General features: G+C 41.2%; 2 protein-coding genes across 4 annotated transcripts; one reads left to right on the top strand and one right to left on the bottom strand.

Moving 5' to 3' along the window:
- Window positions 1-300: 300 nt before the first annotated feature.
- dgke (diacylglycerol kinase, epsilon) lies at window positions 301-10,131 on the bottom strand. The gene is made up of 11 exons (XM_073474456.1): window positions 9,466-10,131; window positions 8,931-9,090; window positions 8,717-8,836; window positions 8,447-8,590; window positions 8,133-8,290; window positions 7,008-7,056; window positions 6,711-6,824; window positions 6,521-6,592; window positions 5,902-6,029; window positions 5,663-5,774; window positions 301-3,557 (listed from the first exon to the last, which is right to left on the bottom strand). The coding sequence occupies exons 1-11, from the start codon at window positions 9,915-9,917 to the stop codon at window positions 3,336-3,338; spliced, it is 1,731 nt and encodes a 576-aa protein (XP_073330557.1). The 5' UTR covers window positions 9,918-10,131; the 3' UTR covers window positions 301-3,335.
- A 3,942-nt stretch (window positions 10,132-14,073) lies between these two features.
- Window positions 14,074-18,737, top strand: c1h17orf67 (chromosome 1 C17orf67 homolog). 3 transcript variants are annotated; one of them, XM_073470422.1, is made up of 4 exons: window positions 14,074-14,456; window positions 15,663-15,763; window positions 17,491-17,612; window positions 18,440-18,737. In XM_073470422.1, exons 1-3 carry the CDS (start codon window positions 14,309-14,311, stop codon window positions 17,605-17,607), a joined length of 366 nt encoding a protein of 121 aa, XP_073326523.1. In that variant the 5' UTR covers window positions 14,074-14,308; the 3' UTR covers window positions 17,608-17,612; window positions 18,440-18,737. The 3 variants fall into 3 exon arrangements, with proteins under 3 accessions (XP_073326523.1, XP_073326542.1, XP_073326532.1); XM_073470441.1 differs by having other exon boundaries at window positions 14,080-14,520; XM_073470431.1 differs by lacking the exon at window positions 14,074-14,456 and having other exon boundaries at window positions 14,760-15,763.
- Window positions 18,738-19,912: the final 1,175 nt, after the last annotated feature.

The raw sequence follows: 19,912 nt of genomic DNA, 5'->3' as shown, positions 1-19,912 counted from the left end.
GCTTCTTCTATATTAATATTTTCAGCAGTTTTTCAATAGCTTGCAGAAGCTATCGAATGAAACGGTAAATTTTCATTGTCCCATGTCAGGAATACAATTCGCCATGACACATGTAAGCTATTGAATTAAATGCTGAATTTTCATAATAAATATTGATATAGAATAGAAGAATGTCTGTAGAAAATTCAAAACTAACTTCTCTGCGGTAGAGTGTTGCTGATTTTGCGGGGGACTGGGGTTAGCATCAGTTTTTACACCTGAAATTAAGTAATCACAACTCAATGAAAACAGACACATGGCTTGTATAAGAAAATATTTATGGGAATGTCTTCAAATTCAAAGCATTGCTTCATTACATTCAATTCAATCAGAATAGTAATTGTTTTATTGTTAACAATAAGCTTGTTTTCTTCCAGACACAGTTACTTTGTCTTGTCATTTCTCTATAGCAGGCGTCATATAAGGCTTCCTTTTAGGACCATGTTGTAGTCAAAATGATAATTATCATGTTTTCTTTACATTCTTATCAGCCTTTAAGGTTCTCCTTTTTTTTCAAACATATTTGACAGCAAAGAAGTAAGCCTATCAAATATATTAATTAATAATGAAAGCATTTTGGTACACACAACACAGCGAAATTTTCCTTGCCAGATTGATACTATATAAATACTGCTATACATCTGCCAGGATTTAACAATAAACTGAATTTTATAGGTTGGGAGCATTCAAAAATAACATCACAGTCATGTCCCTCCAACCGTAACAGTAAAACAAGTAGGCAAAAAAGTCTCTAGCCACACTTAGCAACCTTATGAGGTGAAATAGTCATAACACTCAAAGGAACAAATGTGTTGACCACTTTGCTGTTAAATCCTTATTAGTGGTAGGGCGAACAATTTTGATGGCAGTCCAGAAAAAAGGCCAAGCTATGTAAATCAAAATTAAAGTGCACTGGCATTTTTAGTCTCTGAATTACCTGTAATTTCTATATCTTTTGCCATTAAGTTAGCACACAAGCTAGGCAGTCACCACTTTGTGTGCAGTTTAATGGGCACATGTTGTACAGTGGGCTTATCTGAAAAGAGCTTCCAGCTGCTGCTGGAAACAAAATGATGAGTGGTGACATTCAACCAAAACAGAACTCAGAGATGCTAAAGCACTATGTATTCTGAGGGGAACTGCGCAGTTGGTGATTGTCTCTGGGTTCATTACTACTAGTGACACATTTCACATTACACAGAGTAATTTTAATCAATGTTAAAAGGGCTCTGTGTAACAATTCCTTTACATGTATTATCATTTTTTTATTGGCCATATGTGAGCAGATTGTAACATGCCCTTCCCCATCTTTAGCATGTTGGCATTTCATTTAGCAATCGTTTCAGAAACTCATGAGCGGGAGAAAAAAAAAAAGTGTTTGATGAGAACAAATTTGACCTTGTGGTGATGCTAAATAAACACTAAGGTTTAACAAAATCACCACAGGCCAAATTGCACCACAATTCACCAAGCGGTTATCAAGGTATTTTACCCAGAAACAGTCTTTTGAACTACAGCCATGCTGCTAGTGGGCTAAAAACCTGCGTTTGAAGTTACATTTCAGTAAATTCAGTGCAACACAACACACAAACTCTGGTAAACATGGATAAGGTAAAAGATCAGACAGGTGTCCTTGAGCATGAACACATTCACCAAACAGAGTGTGATGAAACCATGAAGCTTGGTAACCTGCGAAGGAGGTGCATATTCCAATAGCATAGGCATCACGCGGCTAAAAACTGATCCCTGTTCAGCCTTCTGAGCGCCAAGTTGGCTCCAGGTTTCAGAAAGCGTTAACTAACATTCTACAGACTTTTCTGATATGGCTGTGAGCAACAGGCAATTTCTTATTCATTATGCAATAAACAGGACAACCCTCAAATCAATTTGCCTACAAGTAGGCGATTTGACAGAAACACAAATGACCTCTTGCACACATTATGTAGAGCACAGGACAGACTGAACCAACAAAACTAAACAGGTCGATGTCTGCGGGACAAAACACAGAAAAGCACATGCAGGAATGTAATAAAGAGGTTTGGTTAGAAGACAGAAAATACTGTCTTTAGTCTGCCACCTTGTGGTGACCATTGAGTAAAACAAGGAGGACTTGAATAACAGAACAACAACATGGGACAGCTTAATCTCATCAGCAGTTATCACTATCGGCAGCAACATCACAGGTCAACATTAAGGTGTCATGTATGTCCTAAGCAGTGAAAGGTATTTGTCAGTGTAAGTGCCAAAACAGTGCAGCACAAAATATGTAAACAGGAGAAACTATGTAAAGAGGAAAAACAAAAGGTTTTACATGGAGGCAAATGAGTCCTCTGAACAGTTACTTGGCAGTACTTTCAAAGTAAACAGGCTGTTCCCTGTTGCTCTTACAGGAAAGTTAAATATATTTCCAAGACTGTATCTTAGTACAATCTGAGTGTTTGGCGAGCCACTTGAGACAGTGCATCATGAAGTGCATAAACCAGCATCGATGTCCAGTGATTGACAACACATTGCAGTTTTAACCGAGCCTTTGCTCTACCGCGATTCAGAGACCCTTTGGCCGATACACATTTCAAAGCCTTATCTTAGGTGACAATGCAGGAGATACTCAAAATGATCAACATGCCTAAACAGACATTCTGTACACTTTTACCGTCTATCATTTAGAGTCCAAAATGTGTTTGCTGTTTGTTTGTGCTCTTATTGGAGTTTTTTTTTTTTTAAATCACAAATGGGCAAAGAATGCTTCACGTGCACCTTCAGCCACTTCACATTCATTGTGACTGCTCCTGTATTTACTACTTCATCACCCGCTGTGGATGGAGACATGGCTTTGAGGTTAACTGGTCAATTGAACCTGGGCAACTTGTTAAAAATGGCTCACTGATACCTGCAGGGCTGCACTGGGCATTCACTGTAAATGCAGTATAATAAATACAGTATAGTCAACTCTAGATTTCTATGGCACAAGGGATCAGTGCAAATGAACAGCAATCTTTCTCTAAAACATGTGTCTCCTCATGACTGTCCCACCTGTGGAGAGGGAACTGCCTGAGCTCTGTGGTAATATAGGGGGAGTGTGGAGAGAAAAGACACAAAAACAAAATCACACCAGCCCAATTCAACATGGACCTTTCTAACCCCTCTGAAAACATATGACATGATTTGAGGAAAGGATCTTCAAGGAGGGCTAATGAGTGCCGCCGCAAACAAGGGATTAATAAGAAACTGGGCTGCAGAATGAAGACAGAACCTAAGATGAGAAAAGCCTCAGATCACATGATGCCTGAGGTGGGTCATGCACGAGCCGAGGCCGGCCCCGGGGGCCTGGGTGAGTCGTGAGGGGTGGGGCTCTCTGTTTCCGAGGCGCTGGATTCGTCGTCGTCATCGTCCGTCTGCTCGGCGCTGTGGTACAGCATGAGGGCCTGGGTCTTGTGGGTGATGGTGATGGTGCAGGGACCCTGGGCCCACGGTTCCCCGTCCACCTGCATGGGCATCTTGGAGCTCTTGAGAACAAGCTGGAGAGAAGAGGATAAAACCAGACGCCTGAATATGACAGGGGATATTTGTACCTGGTGCTCACCGATGTTTCTGATCACAACTCTTACTGTGGATACAACTACATCTGAGTTCATACATTTTTACATTACAGTACAGGCTGCTGCCAAACACTTGAACTTCTGCTTTTCATATAATATTCTATATTGCTTTAAAGCCTCAAATTGAGTAAATAGTTAGTATTAAGGATGAGAAATGCTCATCACAATTTCCCAGAACACATCGTGACGTTTAAGTTGCTTCTTTTGCCCAAAATCAAAAGACTCCTTATTTACCATCATAAATGACAAACAGTATGTTTATACCTGGCATTAACATTTAAGTTAACAGCTGTAAGTCCATCATTCGTCTCGAGTGACTTGTGATCAGATCACACTTTTCCTAACTCAACAACTCACAAAATTGAGGGAGTCTGGGGACTTTCTCCGGAGGTTACCCTAACCCCTGTTTACTGTATTTGTAAAAATGTGACCTGTTTACCGTCAGTAAAATGTTTTCTTCTTTCATAAATGTAATGTTAATGGTGACATCAGCAGAAACACCGTGTTAAAACAGCTGCTGTAATGATTAATTGATTGATCCTCTCTGGTACAAAAAAAAACGTATGATTTACATGTTAAGAGTGTGATTATAATATTCTCTAAAATCACCTGAACTGAACATTAATCAAGGCAAGTAAGGTGCTCTTGATAAGAGAATTCATTTTTGGTTCAAGATGCAATCATCTGTTGTCTGGTCTCTATTAATTAATCTAAATACAATCTTCAAAGTTACTATTTCTCTACTAATCTCTGACTTTATGTAACATCAAACCTACACCCTTGGTTAGCAGCATTGTTTTCTATGACCTTGTACATAACTATGTATGTTATTCAAATACCAGTCAAATTAGCTCCTCCATATTTTCTCTTGTTGTGCTTCCTGTGGTTGTCATGGTCACGCTCAGGTGGCTGTGCCAAATACCCATGCAGGTGCACAACCGTGGCTGCCGTCCTCTCTCTCATTGCCATTGCTATCATGTTTGCAGTGAAAAATAATGGAGGTGGCTCTGTAAGGCTGAGTTTCTTTATTTCCTTTAAGTGCTGTATCGTAGATCATCCTAAGGACAAACACCCAGGCATAGACAGAGTAATGTAGTTTATGCTGTTCAATGCAGCCAGGAATGCACAGAGTTGTACATTGGGGAGACAAAACAACCTCTTCATAAACAAATGGCACAACACAGGAGGGACAACTCCTCAGGTCAAGACTCTGCTGTCCACTTACATCTGAAGGAGAAAAATCATTCCTTTGAGGACAACAATGTGAACATCTTGGCCAGAGAAGACAGATGGTTTGAAAGAGGAGTAAAAGAATCCAGCAATGTCAAACTGGAACAGCAGTCTTTGAACAGAGGAGGTGGACCATTACTTATCACCCACCTACAACGCTCCCCAGACAACTTATCAACCATTCACACCTGGGCTCACCTAGCCTTGGCAACCTACAAGAAGGCCGGTTGGATCAACGACCCACAAGTGGCCTTTACAACTCTGAAACTCAGAGCTCACGTGTCCTTAACGACTCTGTAAGGACACTCCCACACATAGTTTAAAGCCTGCAACTCCCCCCCAGTTAGTTAGAACTGAAGAAGCCTCTTGGATGAGAAGTGAAACTTCTTCAAGAAACTGAAACAAGTCCAGTTGCCTAGGATACAGCACTTAGTATTACCATGACCTGGATGACTGAGAACCTTCATCAACATCTTTATTTCCTTTAATTTCAATAAATCATTAGATTAGGCTGTTTTAAATGTTTTTAGTGACTGGTCAATGGAGGATTTTCTTTTCCAGAAGCTTACCATGTGCAGAACAAAATCAAGTGGTGTGAAAACAGACAAAGTGTATGAGAGCACATGCAGGAGCTGAGTAGCGTGTGCTTAGATTAGTTTTAATTAGATTCTCAAGTGCTGTGATGAGGCAGATGGCAGTAAAAACTAATTTGACCCATTGTTTTTCCATAACTACTTATTGAGGTAAACAGGAAGCAATGAGGCAGAACAGTGTCTGTGTGTGTGTTGCCTCACCCTGACGGTGTGGGCCTGTCCCAGCCGTACAGGATTGGCCAGCTTGACCTGGATCTGGGCACAGTGGAAGGAGCCAAACACACCCACCACCTCCAGCAGACCATCATCCAGCCTGCAGGGTGAGACAGGAAATAACACTGCTGCTCATGTTGCTATGGTAACTCGGAGCACTTGATATAAACACTTGAGCAAAAAAAAGACCAGAGAATGAACAAAAACTAGGAATGAGTTATGCTTACCGTGTGGGCGGGCAGGGTTCATCCCCCATACCCTCCCAGAGTCTGCAGCCTCCACCCCAGTAGCCAATGTTACAGACAATGATGCCCTCCAGACTGGGCAGCGCCACCCTCTCTCCATCCAACTCCAGCTGTGGTAGGGACACACACACACACAAACACACAGAGTATCTGCAGTTTGTCAACTTGCTATATCGGTTTCACTTTTTTGAATTTCTCGGCATTGTCCAGAATACAAGAAAGCAGTACAACAAGAAAATATAAGGTTGTCACGATACCAGAATTTTAAAATTTGATACACAACTAGCATTAAAAAAAAACCCATACATAATACCTCTTACCGAAGTTCAAAAATACTTCTACCAGCACCTCTGAACCTCACTAATTAACATAGTGTATGCCAATTGTTTAATTCTTACACAAACAGAAATATAAAAGTGTCAAGTGATTGTTTTATGGTGAGTAGTGGTGTATTTTTTAGGCTTACTGTTCCAGTCTCCTGCTAACTCTAACCTCAAAGTAAAATCAAGCAAACTCAGGCTTAATATAAAAACTCTACCTACTATTTAGAGCACGAGGAAGTGATTTTCAGCAAGAATATCACAAACGGTGAAAACTGTACCTCAATCCTCTTATCCAGATCCTTACATTCCTGCACTAAACAATCTTTGGTGCCATACAGGAAATAAACAGCCTGGTGGAAAAAAACAAACACAGTGAGGAAACAGACAGCCAGCATATTCAGAGGACCTCAGTATTATTATTCAAATTAAGTAAACATGTGCACATGATTCAAATGAAGCGGCTCAGACCTTGTTGATGATGCGGCTGGAGAAGAAGGAGGGTGTTTTCTCACGGTGGGTGTGAAAGTTGAGTGCCATCAGAGCGTCAGGCCCCACAGAGAAGTAGTTGTTCATGGACAGAACCTGAGAAGGACGTAGCATGACAGTGAAGTGTTTTATATGTACGCATACTGAAAATACTGTTTTATATGTATTCATACTGTAACACACACACACAACACACAAAGCCTGAATAATAACATATGTGCAAATAAAGATAAGACTACATATAGATAAAAAGAATTCAAAACTAGAGCTCTAACTCACCTTTGGTTTACGAAAGTAGAGGCCTTTTGAAGCCACCTGCACTTTCCATCTGAAAATGATTGTGTAGGTTATCAGCAAGAACAGAAGGAACGCAAACAGAGCTGTAGATAAGAGTTTATAAATGCAGAGGTCAGGGGTCCAAGATGGCAGAATGCAACCCTCCTCCCCCAGAGAATTTGAATTTGAATATTTTTTTTCATTTGGTTAGCAGTCATTTATATTTTCTATTTATTCCATTCCCACAGTCTAATGCCTTTTCCACACTGACATGAATACAGTTACATACAATTCTGGTGGAGAAATACTGAATACTTTAATTATCTATTATTGGCTTAAAAAGGTAGAAAATCTTTAATTTAGGTCAAAACAATGTCAAAAATGGTGACTTCAGTGTCCTAAATGTTAGCTACGACCCTGCACACATTGAGCCAATCAACACAAACAAATTCTGGGTGCCAACAACGTCCTTCAACTAAACAAAGGTCCTATATTGTAGAAAGTGCTATTTCTTTTTTTGAAGTCTTTATTATTATTATAATTAAGCAGGTCTAGGTGCATTATAAACACTGTGAAAGTATGAACACCCTCAATCGATGGAGTAATGGAAACAGCCTGTATTCGGAAACTGTGCCATCAAACGAGCAGTCAGGACTTCTGCGAGGTTGTGATGTCACAATTACACAGCACGGCCTTGGTTGTAAACACATGGTTAGAGCTGATGCAAAGACACAGTGTGCATCGCCTGCTTTTGGAGGGAGGCCTTAAAGAGACAGCCACTTAAACGAAGCGTTCAGGCAGAGGGAGAGTAGAGGTGCTGCAGCAGTGGATAGTATCAGAAAAATAATGTTTTAGTTTTGGTTTTTTTCTACATTGAAGCATATAATCATTTTCTAGTAAACATCCCAAATTAAAGTATGAACCTTAAAATAAGTATAGTATGGGGTCTTTAAGACTTTTTGAGACCTTTTAATGCCACTTATTTCATCACAAAAAAACTCTTCCATAGCTTCTAGACTGAAGAACATTGCAAAAAGACTAACTTGTAAGACCGAGTGAGCTGGTGAGATGATATACTGTGGGAGACTTGTTCCCTAAGAAAAGACTGAAAACAGTGTTACGGCCCACCTGTCCATTTTAACCACCTCTGCATCAAGGACGTTGCGGAGAACCTGTTCCACAGGGATCTCTCCGGCGTACCCGGCACCCCAGCCCAAAGTGTTGGAAAGGTCATTTCCTGTCCCGAGGGGTAGGATGGTCACCCTTGGCATAAACTGGTCTTGGCCCTGACATGAAAATATAAGAGCAACAGGTTATTAACTTGGCACAGAGAAGTGTTGGCACACAAAGAGAGAAGGAAGCAATGCCGCACTGTACGGCTTAGAAATGATGATCGAATGGAACAAAATCCTTCTCATAGCTCAGAGGCAGTCCCATTTCACCTTCAGCTTCATGGTGTCAATGGCATCCAGCACCCAGCCCACTGTGCCGTCACCCCCACACACAAGCACCCGGACACTACCGGGGGGCAGCAGGGTGCACAGCTGGAGGGCTTTGGAGGGGGCCAGCTCAGACAGGTCAAACACCTGGAGGAAAGACGAGAGACAGTTTGAGTCTGTGCAGATATTAAACTCTGGGCTCAACCCAAAACAGATGACAACTAAAGTATGATTTAATGTAAATAAGTGAAGGAAGAGAAGCTGCAGACTGACCTGCACAGGATTCAGAAGGGTGCGAAACTCTCCCAGCAGAGCCTCCCCCATGTTGTTACCACTACGTGTGTTAGCCAAGACCAAAACTGGAGTCCAGCCGCTGCCACAGGAAGATGCCAGCTACAGAAACACACACACATCAGCATTACTTAAAACACCTCTGGGACGCTGCTTAAACCCGGCCCATTGTGCACCGCGATCACATCTTCAGCACCTTGCCGTACTCGTCGGGGTGTCTGCGGCGGAGCTTGTTCACATGGTAGAGGTAGTGAGGAGGGATGATGAGGCTGTGGAACTCGCCCAGGTCACACTGATCTGCATCTGCCACGCTGTGCATGCAGTCATCGTGCACTGTGGTCTGACACCACACACACCTGAAGGAGGGACAGAGGGACACAAACCTGTTAGAAAAGCAATTTAAAAAACACACAGTTCCACAGAGCAACACTCTGAATTCTTACAAGCTGCAGGGGAGCTGGTCTGTCACTGACCTCTGACCTGTGAAGCTGTCATTATTAGCATTACCAAAGCAATATGAGATCATGCCAGATAGTGCCCTGCCATACCACAGAGCAGCAGCAGTCCATTAGAGCAAATTAAAGACAGATTACACGGCATGGTGCTGCAGCCCATTATGATATTAAAGTGTAAAGCTGGGAGCTTTCATGCAGTAGCCATGCAGCATGGAGCTCTCCGTGGGTGCAGCACACACACGGCAGCTGCTGCACCTGTAGCACCACCCACGCTACCTGAGGTCGCAGAGCTTGGGCTGGGTCCCACACTGCTGTTTGCACACCACGCAGTAGCTGGCGAGGGGGACGTTTCCGCGGACCCAGCGGTGCTCCATGGCTCCGTCGGGGCGGGAGGGGGCCATGATCTCCTTGCACGACAGGCTCCGGTCGGCCCGGCGCAGGCACTGGTCGTCTGCGCACACCCCGCAGCAGTCGCAGAAAGCCCCTTGGAGGATGTGCTGGGAGCAGACGCAGCAGTAGGTGGGCTTGTTGAACAGGTCCGTGTAGTGCCAGCCGTGCTTGCTCTTGCGAAAGAAATCCTTCATGTGCGTTTTCCGCTTGGAGCGCTGGGCGCTGCACCACAGGGTGATGATGACCGGGACGACGACGGCCAGAGAGGTCCAGAACAGGAGCGTCCACTCCTCCCGGGAGCCGCAGTCGTCCTGCAGCTCGTCCCCCTCCTCGTACATCGCTGCTGGACGGTAGCGGAGCGATGGGGTGATGTTAATGAGCGGAAATCAGCACAGAGGAGGTTTATGTCAGAAACAGTGAGCGGACACTGAACACACGCCACGTTTTCCCTGCGACACTCATGATCACACACACCAGCCGCGTCCTGGCACCGATTTCGGCTTAAATCCAAACATTTTGTGTCCAACTAGCTGTAAACAAGAAGACAACGATGTGACGTTGAGCCAATGAGCTACCTCGCTACCTTAGCTTCAGCAGAGAGTGTTTCAGTGTCAAGATAACTGCGTCCACCAACAGCCAGAGCGCACATGCGCACAAGTCTGAGCCCTCTGCACACAAGCAGAGGAGGAAGCAGTATTCATGTCCACCTGATCCCTTTACATAAGTCAAATGATTAGTCATAGTACGCTATAATAAAGCATACTCCATCATCAGTAAGCCTCACATTCACAGTTTTACCACAGTGCATTTATAGAAGTATTAGACACAGAATATATCCGACTGAGAGTATTGAAAGTATGTTTTGCTGAGTGGCCTCTGTCAGTGGTGGAGGAAGTACTCACAGCCTTTATTTAAGTAAAAGTAATGATGCAATGATGTAAAGAAATACTCCAGGAGAAGTGAAATTTCTGCATTCAAAGTCCAACTTAAAGGGGCTCTGTGGGACTTCTGTGTGGTGCTGGCCCGCCTCCATTTCTAAACAAGCGTTAGCCACTGTTGCTCTCTGTTAGCGGGGAGCAGAGAGGTACCGAGACGCAGAACTTGAGAACATGCATGAAGTCACGTCCTCTGGACTGTCATTGAAAGTGACACACGAGTCCTTCACAGAGAAGATCACAGTCCAGCAGCAACTTAAACAAATCGTCAACAGGCTTGCGTAGGTGATCTAGCTGACGTCAGTAACAATCCGCTCACATATGGCTAAAAAACAAGTGACTGATACATGTCAATTGCTACAAATTACTACACAGAGCCCATTTAAGTAAAAGCCTACAATATCATTAGGATAAGATCATTCTTTCTTGATCCCCCAAAGTGGAAATGTGGGTGCTACATCAGCACAAAGACAGAGTAAGTACAGCTAAAGTATAGATAAATTAAGTTAAGTACAGTTTATGTAACAGGACTCAGGACTATGGTGCCATCAGCTCAAACTGTATACACCAGAATATCATATGATATGATTATGTAATTACATTATACTTATATTACATTTAGCTGAGGTCATACTGTTTATTGGATTATGTACTAGCTACTATCTTGGTATTAATATGGAAAATTACTACTCAAAAAATGTCCCTATGACTGGTGTATTATTACATTATTAGATTGTTAGTAGTGATGCATCAGTGCATGAGCAGAATTTGGTTGTAATCAGATGATTAACGGGAGAGGAAAAGAAGTTCTACACACATCCCAGCTCATCTTTGGTTCTTTTCTCTAGTCTGTTGTTTTTGTGAAATATTGGATCGTTTGCACTCATTGTGCCTCAAGCAAGTCTTTAAATGAACTTTAAAGGGAAAACATCACTTTAGTGGAAGTGCTAACGAGTCACAGACATCTGAAACCTGTGATAAGGGGCCCCAGGTAGATGCTTTTTGTAGTTTATCTTATGGTTTTTAATTTCACATTTAAAAATATCTTCATGTGGAAACTACAACTGTCAGATACATGTAGTTTTGTTAAAAAGTACAATACTTCCCTCTGAAATGTATGTATGGGGTAAAAGTTTAAAATAGCATAAAAATATTCAAGTAAAGTACAAACTTTACTTTACGTTAAAATTGTATGTAACACAGTACTTTAGTAAATCTACCTTCCATTACACAGATGCGTATTTGACTTGGCCATCAGGCACAGCCACAGTACACAGTGTTCTGTAACAAAAAGAGTCACTTCCTGTTTGCCTGAGGACATTTAAGCAAACAAGATAAACAACACACGTTACATTTCACTTTTTCTATCATCTCTGATTCTGAGCTCCTGCCTGAGTGCTGTTGCTCCTCAGCACGCATGCGCTCTGCGCTCAACGTGAGCTTACAGCGTGTTAGATAATCACACAGAGAGAAAAGGAGCTCTCTGTGCCCCAGGAATTAAACAAAACTACATTATCACTAAAGTCCACACGGTACTGGAGACACAAGGGTAATGCACAGGAAGCAGCCAGAAGCGGAAGTGGAAACGATGACGCACAATGACGTCGTCCCTCGGACGTCACTGGCAGTGCTCCAATCCGGCACTGAATAGATAAATAAAACACAAGAAATAATGAAGGATGATAGTACAAAGATAGGTGAGTAAACATGGTGACATACATACACAACACACAGGTGACCTTGATTTCAAATTTAAATGTAGATATAATAAGAGATAACATCTTATAATTGGGAAATGTAGTCACTGTGTGAGCAGAGGACAGGGCAGAGAAAATAACACATAAAACACAATCAAACAACTAACAACCATGATGTAGAACATGACAGACAAAATAAACTCACTGATAAATAAGATAGCCTGGACTAGTCTGGTCATGGCCTTAAAACCACATGTGGACGCAGTCCCTCTACAACACATGATCACAAAACAAGCTCCTAATAGGGGCCTGCCTTTTCAGAGTACTTTAGTGGTGCAAAGCCTGAGGAGAAAATTGCATATAATCAGACAATTAAAACGAACTAATCAACCAGGCTCATGGTCTGGGGCCCCAGGACAGTTACCAACCTCACCAAGACCTGTCAGCGTCTTCACACATCACATCACATTCACACACCGTCACCCTGATTTAAAATATAATATAAAAAAACACAGAAAAGGCTCTACTTCTTCATGAAACTTAATAGAAAGAATCCTGACTGGAAACATCACAAAGTGCCATGATTTGGGCACGGCCCAGGACAGGAAGACTGTACAGCAGGTGATTAAACCGCCCAGAACATCACTGGTACCCATGAGTATCAGTGACATCAGTAAAGTGAGATGTCTGCACAGATCCCAAAGGATACTAAAAGACAACACCCACCCCAGCCACAGGCTGTTCACCCTGCTGCCATCTGACAAAAGATACAGAAGTATCTGCTGTCATACCACCAGACTACAGAGCAGCTTCATTCCTCAGACTGAGACTCCTGAAATCATCATCCTCAACACTCCACCGTAATTGTTTTTCTTGTTTCTCATTAACAAGATTACAACTATTCTCGAAAGTAGATCACATAAACATTTCTGTGCTAAAACATTCGACTACCCTGAAACATTATATATAATACCAGACCATTTCACAAAGAGCTCATCACTTTGTTTATTGAAATGACTAAAACAGCCAACACTTAACTTCAATCCATCAGTTTGCTTGGTCCAAGACATGTCGCAGGACACAGTGAGGTACCCACTGAGTTGGATTATTCTTTTTTCATCAATCGTTTTAAAGAAACTGATCCTTAAACATTGGAAATCCACACACCCTCCCACATTACTACATTGGAAAAGAGAAATGTGTTATTATTTGAACATGGAAAAAACTATCGCCATGGAAAAGAATAAACTGACCCAATTTGAAATCATATGGGTGGAAGTATTACAGGCACTGAATACTTAGACCTAATATTTTGGGGGTGACATGATTTTTATTTATTTACTTTTTAATTTTTTTATTAATTAATCAATTTATCGGTCTTGAGATGTGGGTGTTCCATAAAGAGGAATCATAGTTGGCGCAAATGTACTCCTACCTGGATTGAAGGTTTAGATGACGACACTGATATTGAACCTGTTTGTTGGATGTTGGATGTTGGATTTATTTTTGGCTTGGCCTTTATTGTTTTTTTTGTTCTGTCCTCAAGCCTGTGGTTGTTTGTCTTGTCTTGTATGTATTGAAAAACCTAAATAAAATCATATTAAAAAAAAGAAATGACTAAAACAGCCTCAGAAGCACCCCAGTTCCTAAATGACTGTCTGCATCGCCATCTAGTGGACAACCTCTACACTCGCATAAATAGATCTCATACAGAAGGTGTTCAATTGTTCCTCCAAAGTAGTTATGCAACTTTAAAGGTGTAATATGAGTAAACATAAATTATATTTCTATATAAGTTAATGTATCATCACTTATGGTGGTTTACTGTGAGCATCAATGATATCAGGAGTCCAAACGATCGTAAAGACAGCAACCCCAGGGACAGCCTTGTCACCCTCTGGTAGGCAATACAGAAGTGCTGTTCCACCAGACTACAGAGCAGCTTCTCTCCTCAGGCTGTGAGACTCCTGAACTCATCCACCATGCTGTACCTAAAATAAATTATGTTTATTTTTATATTTTATTATTTATTCATCCATTTTCTATCATTTTTGTGTGTACTACAACTATCATTTATTGTATAATCCTGGTTGTGTAATGATAAATCAATTGAATGTCTTCAGTAATTTGAGCAGGTATGTGACAGTTATGGGTGACGTGCAGGAGGAGGAGGAGAATTTCCCCCTTCAGCCCCTCTGGACTCTGGTCAGGACCTCAGAACAGAGAAGGCTCAGGCAGGAAAAAGGTGAAGAAAATGAAGAGCCTGGTGGTGTTTTTGTTGTGCGTGGTCCTGCTGATGATCTACACAGGTAGGAAACTCTCTAGGATTCACCTGAGGAGAGCAGTAGCCTGTCACATTGAATTATGGGGTGACCTCAGAATCAAAATAACACCTTCCTTCACTGGCTTCAGGTCAGTTAAGGACAGAACAGAAAAAGGATGATGTTATTTTGGATAGTTTTGTTTGAATTAAGTGCATCTTTCTTTTGTTGCATGCATATGATTTGATGCAGAATCAAGAAAGTGAAATTATGTACCATTATTATATTTTCTTTTGCACCAGCTGTTGCATTTACACCTACAACTGACTGAATTTCAGCATGCATTCCTGCTCTGAACACAAATGCAATTGCACAAATCCTCACCACCGTTTTTCTTAATGAGATAGCTCAGAATGTTTTGCCACGTTGCTGTTAGGGCCCAGGCAGCAGCAGCAGCAGATCTGGCCTTGTGTTGACAGAGCTGGGTTCATTCACAGCAGCTCCCTCTGGCAGGAGAGGGAGAGAGAGCCAGCCTGGCTGCCTGCTGGGGTCACGTGCTGCATGGGCCGGACTCCCTGGGGAGTGAGGAGGATGAATGGGCACTTTGTTACCTTTCCACCAAGTCCCCTGCCTCCCAATGCAGCCCTGGGTTAGAGAGAGGGAGACAGTGTGTGTGTGTGTGTGTGTGTGTGTGTGTGTGTGTGTGTGTGTGTGTGTGTGTGTGTGTGTGTGTGTGTGTGTGTGTGTGTAAGCAGCTCCCCTGGGGCTCGCGTTGGCGAATAAACAGCCTCACATGGACAAGCCAAACAGATCGGGTCAGCCACAGCTCACTAGCAGCAGATAGTGGTGAGAGGTTGATTCATGGGTCTGAACACAGCGTTCAGTGAGAGGAATGTTGTTACTCTGATTAGCCAATACCCAGCCAGCAAGAAAACAGCTGTTGTGTTCATAGAAAAAACAAAATAACTCAGGCTCAGAGAGGACGGTCTTAGTTCCAGAGTCTTATGGAAAGAGGAAGTGAAACGGAGGAAACTGCTGACACACTCACATCTACAAGACTAGAACAGTCTTTTATCTGTGCTGTTTATCAATGTATTGATTCTGGCCTTTCCCAGTACCAGTAGAAAAAATGGATGTGTGTGTCCCAAGACATCAGAGTAAACATTTCATCATCTTTCTCCCTCCCTCAGATGCCAACCCTATCATTAAGGAGAGCTTCGCTAAGCAGCTGCTCCGCAGCAAGAGGCAGGACCGACCATTGAAGGCTGGCTACCCTGATGAGCCAATGAGGGTAAGGTTCATTCAGAGCAAAGAGCACAGATACATTATAGGCACAAGGTTTGACTAATGAGTATTGATCACACTGAGTTCTGTAGCTGTTGGGTAACACTATTTTAGCCTTGTTATTCAGTATTTGAACACTATATGAACAATCGATTATAACACTGTGATGCAGCTGTAGGCAATTATAATTCCTCAAATAAAGCATCCATTACTGCTGCATTAATCAATAATGAATGCTTTACAATACACATAAAATAATTTATAGTGTGTTATAAAACATTTATTAAGCGTTTATACACACACAGGTGGGTTTAAACTGTTTTAATTGTATTCCAAACTCATGCAGAGATATCATTACATATTTGATTGCAACTGTATTAAATCACTTTATGTCATTAAGCACTCATTATCTGTTTATACAGCAATTACTGATGCTTTATATGGGGAGTTTCAGTTGCTTAGAATTACATTAATAAATGCATAAAAGACCTCATCTGTTTACAATATATCAATAAAACCATTTACAAAGTTTACATTCATAAAGTGTTTATATTCTAATGCTTAAAAATGCTAAATAGGGTTTTAACGTCAGTGTCTTTTCAATTTTTTAACTTTAAAAAAAAAAGTTTTACATTTACTTAACATATCTCCATAACTGTACTAACAAAGCTGTCCTCAAAAGGAAATAAGGTCCCAAGAACAGCATTTGTAGATAGATATGTGGCTGCTTAGAAGGGCCCTGCAAATATAAACCAAGTAAAACAGGATGACATTATGTCAGCCCTTATTTGTTTATTTAGTCTTGAAAATTAATCAAAGATTTTTTTTCCTTCTGATAAAATTCCTACCTAAAAACTACAAAGCGCACCTTTAAAGCAACGTGGCAAAACAAGAATCAGACAAAGACATTTGAACCAATGATATTAATAATAAATAAATAGATAAATGAATGAATAAATAAATAATCACAAAAAGCTAAGTCATCAGAGATCTTGTGCAGAGAAGTCTTATGATAGATATAACCTTATACATATATAATTTATCATTTAAATTCTAATTCTAAATCAGTTAGAAGTCTGTCATGTGACGCGGCACTGTGGAGGGAATTTTCTAAATCATATAGTGACATAACCTCCTCTATCATTATAGAGTCTTGTTGACTTGCTATAGAAAACTTTCACTGCAAAACTTCAGAATTTCCTCCAAACGATTAGAAGTAAAACTGTGTTTTTAATAAAAATATACAAATCTGTCTTTAGGCAATCACAATCTGAATCATCTCATTAAATTTTGCACTGTAGGACATACTGATACCTTCAGCCGTCGTCGCTGTCCTCTCTGAATGACTGTACTGACCTGCAGAACCTGAAGCAGCAGTATCATTAAAGTCATCTCTCTCCATGCATTTGTGCATTGTGCTGCTTTCATTGCGTCCATTCATCGTTGTTCAGGTCTAAACATGTTTCCCCCTGTTGTTTAGCTCCACTCATATCTGTAATTTCACTTTGTGCTGTCATATGCTGTTGGTGGTGCTGTTGTGGTGTAATGCAATCATTTAAAGCAGATAATGAAACAGCTTTGAGTCACTTATCTGGCTCAGTGATCCCCCTGAAACATTCAGATTCACTTGTGCAAATGTGGGCAGCAAACCATACATTTATCAGCTTTCTGGTGTTGCTTCTTTTTTATTAATTTTTCACCTCCACTTTATTTGCCTTATTACTCCCCATGCAGGAGCACATGCTTCACATGCAGGCTCTGGATCAGAGGGCCCAGGAGACCAACATGGAGAACTGGCTGAACCCCCACTGCCCTCCTCGCTGTGACAGGAACTACGGATACCCCGTCTGATGATGGTGATGACAGAAGTCAACACAAGTGTCCACTTTGCTCGCAAACCCCAAATCAATACTGTACAAGAATGCAACCCTGTGCACATACTGTGCCCAATAATCTGAATCTAATCCTTTCTTTCAGAATGACACAAACACTTGGAATAACAGATTTCTTATCAATTCACAACTTTCACAACTTTAACTCATCTTTTTACATTTTTAAAAGGACACAAACGGCTACTGCTACAAGGCCTCACTAAATTCATCTCAATCTGAATGTGAACCTTGCCTTTTTCTCCTTTGCATTTTGAGTTATGTCTTTTGATGTTGGTATTTTCTCATGGCCAGCCTGTTATTTCTCTTCCTGTTTTCTGTGATCTTATCGCATCAGCACAGCAGGAAACCTCAGAAACCTGTCAAACTGTTTCAGAGTCAGGCTCAGATAATGTCATTTCCTTAACACTGTCAGGTGTCTTATTAAGTCCTCTCAAACTCAAACTGGTTTAAAAAACAGCTGTATTTCATTGTTACCAGACACTTACAGTAAGACATCAATTGCACATGTCTAATCTTCCTGTTTAAGTAGAAAAAGAAGAGACACTGTGAAAACAACAGGATGACCTGGGGGTTATTAGATTTTGGGACATTACTCAGTCATGCCTTATTTTACAATATAAATAAATAAAACATTCAAAATCACACATTTCTTAGTCTTATCAGACTGTCACTCTGTCACGCTTTGCATATGTTTCCACCTATTGTAAGTGAAATGTATTACATGTGTGATATGATAGAACATTCAGATTATGTCAGTGTTTGAACTGCTTTTTCCTGCTTTTTGTTCACAGTGAAGGACCAGGAGGGACAGCATGGACTCAACGATAGCAACAATGAAAAATCTTGAAGAAAGAAAAAAACAAAGCAAAAAAATTTTTTTAAATCTCCCTCTCTTTCGTTCTCTCTCTTTCCCTAAATATGACCATGTGAAGACTGTCGAATAAACGGTCATGCATATAATCTCACTGTATTACAGCTGTGAAGTTAAGCCTGCATTTATTTTCCTAACTGTGCATCATGTATCACCACAGAGTGAAATGTATTGATAGTGAGTATAATCCCAATAAATCCAAATGCATGAGTGCTTAATGGTTGTGTCATATTATTATTACAAGAAGAGGAGGAGTGAGGCTGAGCACAGCATTCAGCCCGTTTCTGTTTTGTGTCTCCCTGTATTTGTGACATGATCCTGACGTTCTGCGTGAACCCGCTGGATTAACGCATAACGTCATTCTGTGCAAATATCAGATAAAATAGACAATCATTTCTATTTTTACCATTTTTGTGCAGTTAAATTAAAAATCAGTGACCCTCATATCCAGTTACCTTTAGGATCAGATGTGTAATCAAATGGACTCAGACACAGTAAATGATTTAATTCGGTGAATGTCATTGTGAACCTCTGCACTCAACAGACGCAGCCGGGTTGGAGGTTAATAGGCTGTATGCAATAGCCTATGTAAGGTAGAGCTCGTATAGGCCTGTAGATGGCTCGGCTTTGAGGCCGATTATACACGTACTTATGTGATTTAAGTGTTACGGATAAATATGGCGGCGCCGCACCTGTAAAGAGCGGTGAAAGGTAGGTCCGTCAGGCTGCACGGTCAGGCCTGTTCATTAGAAAAACAAGCTGGAATAAACGCAGGCTGTTCTTAAAATATGTCCCATTCACAAATTTGCTTAGACTATGTGGCCCTGGTTAATGCTATATTGTCCCTATAGAAACAAACATTCGATAGGCCTGTATTAAATTGCCGCTTATTCTGAAATGATACAAATTGGATTAAAACAAATAGACTAAAACAGAACAGCCGTCGGGGCCTATATGAATGAAAAGCTGCATTTTTTTACGTCATTAACTCAGATGAGTGAATTTAAATCCGCCTGTAGAAAGCTGACCTGAGGAGCACGACGCGTGTTTAAATTAAATACTCACAGCAGGTCTGTGGGCTCACTGGAGAAAGTGCGCTTTTTTCTTTTTTAAAAAAACTGTAAGCGGAAATTAATGTAGGCCTGCTGCGAAAGGCTTATATAATATTTTCATTCGCGCCTGAGGCCTTTACCTTTTACTGTCTCATAGCTCAAATCACTTGGTTTGTAGGAATTTTAAATAAACCATTCCCCCCGTGAGATATAACAGAAATTGAAGCCGTTAAAATATCTAAGAAATAGGAAAATGGCCCTAAAGATTTAGGTGGTACGTATGGCACGCTGACTGCAACGTGTTCTGATCAAATCCATTATTTCATTTCTGGGTTTCCTTC

The sequence above is a fragment of the Pagrus major genome, chromosome 1 (assembly GCF_040436345.1).
Source record: "Pagrus major chromosome 1, Pma_NU_1.0".
NCBI classification, from domain to species: Eukaryota; Metazoa; Chordata; class Actinopteri; order Spariformes; family Sparidae; genus Pagrus; species Pagrus major.
The sequence above is the reverse complement of the archived record's forward strand: the minus strand, read 5'-3'. Positions and strand labels throughout refer to the sequence as shown.

Bases quoted from the DNA above. Each gene is read 5' to 3' on its own strand.
- dgke (XM_073474456.1), bottom strand. From the start codon at position 9,917: ATGTACGAGGAGGGGGACGAGCTGCAGGACGACTGCGGCTCCCGGGAG. The intron at 8,591-8,716 runs GTCAGTCTGCAG...TCTTTCCTCCAG, and splicing joins CCCTTCTGAATCCTGTGCAG to GTGTTTGACCTGTCTGAGCT. The intron at 6,825-7,007 runs GTGAGTTAGAGC...CGTCCTTCTCAG, and splicing joins TCTACTTTCGTAAACCAAAG to GTTCTGTCCATGAACAACTA.
- c1h17orf67 (XM_073470422.1), top strand. From the start codon at position 14,309: ATGATAAATCAATTGAATGTCTTCAGTAATTTGAGCAGGTATGTGACA. The intron at 14,457-15,662 runs GTGAAGAAAATG...TCCCTCCCTCAG, and splicing joins AAGGCTCAGGCAGGAAAAAG to ATGCCAACCCTATCATTAAG. The intron at 15,764-17,490 runs GTAAGGTTCATT...CTCCCCATGCAG, and splicing joins ACCCTGATGAGCCAATGAGG to GAGCACATGCTTCACATGCA.